The sequence below is a fragment of the Bidens hawaiensis genome, unplaced genomic scaffold (genome assembly GCF_021521415.1).
Source record: "Bidens hawaiensis isolate Kalapana, Puna unplaced genomic scaffold, B.hawaiensis_p1.1 tig00006845_1, whole genome shotgun sequence".
Lineage (NCBI taxonomy): Eukaryota > Viridiplantae > Streptophyta > Magnoliopsida > Asterales > Asteraceae > Bidens > Bidens hawaiensis.
The window spans coordinates 967,185-972,328 of NW_027491467.1; the positions used below are offsets into that span (position 1 = coordinate 967,185).

Consider the following 5,144-nt stretch of genomic DNA (forward strand, 5'->3'; position numbering starts at 1 on the left):
GAATTTTTAGAAAAAAAATGTGATTTTTCTGGCCAAAATTTTTTCCAGCCAATTGCAACTAACGACGTTAGAATTCTGTTAGTCGCGGACCGTTGTGAACAAATACGATAAAAGGTGGGATCATTATCACCCAATACATTAGTTTGAACTAGTAGCGATCAAAAGATAATAATTGAAATTAACAAAAACAATATACTTTTGTTTAATAAAGAATAGTGAAGGTTGGGTTGGTGTAGTTGAAGAGAAATTACTTTTATAATATAGCGTGGGTTTGGTTGGGTTAGATATTCTTATCAGTTTCTTAAATTTGCGTTGGAGTCATATTGTTACAGTTATTGTTTTTCTTGGTGCCACAGGATGGGTTAGGTTTTTTAGTTGTTGCTTGGTTAATTCGTGTTTTTTTGGCATTAGTGAGCGGTTGTTTAGAGCTATGTGTTTTTCTTTTGCTTTGTTGTTTGTTGCTAGCCCTTGCTGCCTTTTATTTAATGTGTTAATGTGTTAGGAATGTCATCATATTTTTCGTTTCTTTACACACATCACACATTGGTTGTTATAGAGAACGAACCGAACTTATGTACTTACATTACTACTCAACTAAATTATGCTATTCCCGAAATGTAGACAACCATGTAGCCGGGAACTTACAAAATACAATCCCACAAAGTTGCAAACCTTATACTCTTATATATATAAGAAAGAAAGGATCATTATGGCAAAAGCAACGACAAGAAGAATGTAATCATCAGGCGATAGCAAGTGCCATCTATTTTTTGTGTAACTAGATACTACTTTTGTATCACTATAAGTATATAACTACCAAACAATAGCTGCCAAATGTATCTTTTGTAACCAAGTGGCATATCAGAAACACAACGTAAATTTTATGTAGCTACCAGCGAACATTTGTATGAAGCATGGTAATGAAATGCTGGAATCACTTGGTAAAATGAAGGTGTTGACCTCGCTCGTGGTAGTGGTTCAAACGTCCCCTTGGCTAGCAAAAGTTGTTTAACATAAACACCCCCAGGCTTAAAGCTGGAAAGGTGATTAAAGCAGACGCCTACAATGCACAAAAATCATGTTTTTATTTTAGAAAAGAAAGAATAACCGCATATTAACTTTTATTTCTAATGTGTAAAGATAGGGTTAAGTTATCTTACACGGTCTTCTAAATCTAAGAATGGTACAAAGACATAATGGATCGCAAAATATAACACAATGCCGAGAAAAATAACGCACGCATGAACGGTAAGTGGTTAAGGTTAAAATTACTTGTTAATAAAAGGAAAGGAAGTTACCAAAAAAAAGACTACTTCTTTGTTAGCTAAAGCAGCAGTGTATTTCCCTTTTTGCATTTCCTTCTTAACAAACCCTTGCAGCTGTAAACACAAAATTTTATTTCTTAATTGCCATTTAACAATATAAATAACTTTATGCTCATTGTCCAATTAAAGGCAAGGGTAAATTCACAAATGCAATCATACACACATCAATCGCTATTTGTTTTATGAAATGAAAATTTAAAAACCAATTGTGATTTCCATAAAATGAAAATGGTATGAAACAAACAGAAATTGTGATTAGAAAGTACCTGGTGATGATTTTGTTTAATCTTTGACCAAGTTGCTTCTAGTATTTCCGCACACTTATTGAAAAATCCACTTTTAAAAAACTAAAAAATAATAATAATGATTACTCCAAATTTTTCTAATTTTTTTATGCACACAAAATATAATAAATAAGATATTAATGTATACCTTTAGAAAGGAGCACCTGCTAACTATCTCTTCTCTTCCCTTCTGTAATGTAAAAATAGAGTACAAAGTTAATTACACAAATGATCCCTATGGTTTAGCCCGAGTAACACCTTTCGGTACTAAGGTTTAAAAGTAACAATTGGTCACGATTTAAGACTAATTTATGTTAAATTTGAGAAAATGACAAAAATGCCCTCTAACTTAGTTTACTACATAATTTACATAACTACTTGTATTTTGCTGTTTTTTTTTTCCAAGTTAAAGGGCATTTTTGTCATATTACCCAAATTTATAACAAAACTTAACATAAGTTAGTCTTAGACCCCAAAGTTGTTACAAATATGAAACCATAAACCCGAAACTTGTTACTTTTAAACCAACTACTATAGAAGAACTAATATTAATATTATAGAAGAATGTTAACATACTTGTGCAATTACAAGAGCCTGTTCAAGATGTTGAATTTGAATCCACTGTTGATTCACAATTTCAGCCAACATTTCAACCTTTGATTTGATGACTTCCAGCCTGTTTTCAGCATCTTGCGCTTTGGACTCCAAGCTGCGTATCTCAAAATTGTTTCTCCTTGCGGTACCCCAAAGAAGTCGAACCTGACAACAGACAAACGCCTATGTTACTTACAATTGTTGCAAATAAAAAATTGAGTAGTAAAATAAAAGAAATAAAGTAAACCTCTTCTTCCAGTCCATTAAGCGTTTCATTTGAATCATTCTTCATAGTTAGCAAAACAGATTGCAAATGTTCAAATTCAGCGGTTAACTTCTTCACAAGATTCTCAGTTTCCTTGATATGAATGTTTTTGGAATCTACTATCGAAATGCTTTCCTCAAGAACAGATTCTGCATAAAAAAAACAACTTATTTCATCGTTGTAAAAGTCGTGATTAGGCGCCGATTAATGGGTACTCTTCTGATGCGATTTAACCTAGTCAGTCAAAATCGGCCCATGAACTAATACGTTAATGTTTCAATTTTTTTTCTCATTGTTTGTAACTACAAAGCACTTATGCGAACTTCTATAATTTTTCAAAATTATATATGTAATTTTTAAAACTTACATACAGAAATTTCAATTGGATTGATCTCTGTTAATCGTTTGTGGGTCCCCTTGCATAGGCTTGTTCAAAAAGTTTGTGCCTTGCTTGAAGCTCGCTTGAAAACAGCTCAGCTGGAAAAAAAAGCTCAAATCTAAACGAGTTGGCTCGGCTCGATATATAAACGAGCCAGGGTCAGCTCGGCTCGTTTAGATTAAATCCTAAATATATATATATATGTATAATAGCATACCAAAATAATAATAATAATAATAAAAATCACAATGTTTGGATCAAACTCAAATTAAATTAACGTGCTAATCGTGAGAATCAAGCAGTGTTGTATATATAATTACACTTTTTGATTCACACTGTGAATTTAATTTGTATGTTAACTTTCCCCATAACAATAATACGTATATTATGCCACTCCATCTTTAAAACATTATAAAAACATAAGAAAATAAAAGTTATAAATTCTCTAGTTTATAAATTTTATATAAACTGCATATTAAAAAATATATATTATTATCTTATACTGTTAAAGAAAATTAGATAAAAAAAATAAAAAAAAAGGAGCTCTGCTTGTGCTTTAATGAGTTTTCAGGTCGATAAAGTAAACAATCCGAGCTCGTTTAAGTTCGAGCTCGAACACAGCCCTACCCTTGAAACATCAGAACAATTATTATGATATGATGTACTCCAATTCTCAAAAACCAACTAAAATCATCGATTAAGAATGAGAAGCTCATACTTAGCAATAATAATAATAATAATAATAATAATAGATTCAATAAAGAGATGATTGAATGATTACCTAAGGTTACGATCTTCAGCTCCGCTTCTCGAATTTCATCAATTATTAAATTGCCTCCAATCACATGATCAATTGACTGGTAACTGATTAAGATATAAAACACCACAACGGCGGGAACCAACTTTACCATTATTCTTATGCACCTTCACTGAATCTAGAGCGAGCTCATCGATCTGGTTTTTCTAAATCAAAGAATTGCATTATGGTACCTCTTCTTTTTACTCTGTGGCATATTTGGTACCTCCATGACCATGTAGTAGTTTGTTACACGACACGTCACGTCACGTCACGTCACTCTACTCCAACCGATATCAAAACTGGTTGATTTCGGTTTACAATTTTAATAAAGGGATTACTTCATAGAATATTAACCAACTTTGAAAATTGTTCCAATTAGGTCACTGATAAAAACTTTTGTTCCAATCAGATCATTGAACTTTCATTTTTGATCCAGTCCTAGATATTTTACCTGAATGGCAGGTAATCTATGTTTTTTTTTAAAAACCCTCAAAAAAATTCAAAAAAAAACCATAATTCAAAATTTTAAACAAAAACAAAAACAAAAAAAAATAAAATGTTTCGTCCGTTGTCCTTTTCAACAAACAAAAAAAAAGAAAAAAAATACCCGAAACCCGTTTTAACCTTTCCTACCTGGACCCGTTCTGACCCGAACCTGTTGACCCTAACCCGTTTCGACCTGAACCAAAACAACCCATTTTGGTCAAAACGTGCTGAAACAAACTGAAAAATCGCTTAAACGAGCTGTTGGGTGCCGAAACGAACTGAAAAATCGCTTAAACGAGCTGTTAGGTGCTGAAACGAACTAAAAAATCGCTTAAATGAGTTGTTAGGTGCTGAAACGAACTGAAAAATCGCTTAAACGAGCTGTTAGGTGCGGAAACGAACTGAAAAATCGCTTAAGTGAGATGTTAGATGCTGAAACGAACTGAAAAATCGCTTAAACGACCTCTTAGGTGCTGAAACGAACTGAAAAATCGCTTAAACGATTTATTAGGTGCTGAAACGAACTAACAGCTCATTTAAACGATTTTTCAGTTCGTTTCAGCACCTAACAGCTCGTTTAAGCGATTTTTTCAGTTCGTTTCAGTACCTAACAGCTCGTTTAAGCGATTTTTCAGTTCGTTTCAGCACCTAACAGCTCGTTTAAGCGATTTTTCAGTTCGTTTCAGCAGTTAACTGCCCGTTTAAGCGATTTTTCAATTCGTTTCAGCACCTAACAGCTTGTTTAAGCGATTTTTAAGTTCGTTTCAGCACCCAACAGCTCGTTTAAGCGATTTTTCAGATTGTTTCAGCACGTTTTGACCAAAATGGGTTGTTTTAGTTCGGGTCGAAACGGGTTAGGGTCAACAGGTTCGGGTCAGAACGGGTCCGGGTCGGAATGGGTCCAGGTAGGTGTGACAACTGCCCTATCCGACCCGACCCAGGTACCCGTTTTCGAATCCGATTCTTTTTATGATTTAAAATTTGATTATTAATCTTTGTAAAATTTAACATT

The 5,144-nt window shown here is 33.3% G+C and overlaps 1 protein-coding gene across 1 annotated transcript; it reads right to left on the bottom strand.

Annotated features, from left to right (window-relative positions):
* Positions 1-805: 805 nt before the first annotated feature.
* Positions 806-3,758, bottom strand: LOC143633662 (uncharacterized). The gene is made up of 7 exons (XM_077101917.1): positions 3,629-3,758; positions 2,451-2,617; positions 2,186-2,368; positions 1,758-1,799; positions 1,592-1,672; positions 1,299-1,379; positions 806-1,060 (listed from the first exon to the last, which is right to left on the bottom strand). Exons 1-7 carry the CDS (start codon positions 3,756-3,758, stop codon positions 995-997), a joined length of 750 nt encoding a protein of 249 aa, XP_076958032.1. The 3' UTR covers positions 806-994.
* Positions 3,759-5,144: the final 1,386 nt, after the last annotated feature.

What these genes read in the sequence shown, in the direction of transcription:
- LOC143633662 (XM_077101917.1), bottom strand. Translation starts at nt 3,758, where the DNA reads ATGGTAAAGTTGGTTCCCGCCGTTGTGGTGTTTTATATCTTAATCAGT. An exon ending in TTAATGGACTGGAAGAAGAG is followed by an intron (nt 2,369 to 2,450) that starts GTTTACTTTATT and finishes GTCTGTTGTCAG; the next exon opens with GTTCGACTTCTTTGGGGTAC. An exon ending in AGGCTCTTGTAATTGCACAA is followed by an intron (nt 1,800 to 2,185) that starts GTATGTTAACAT and finishes TTTACATTACAG; the next exon opens with AAGGGAAGAGAAGAGATAGT.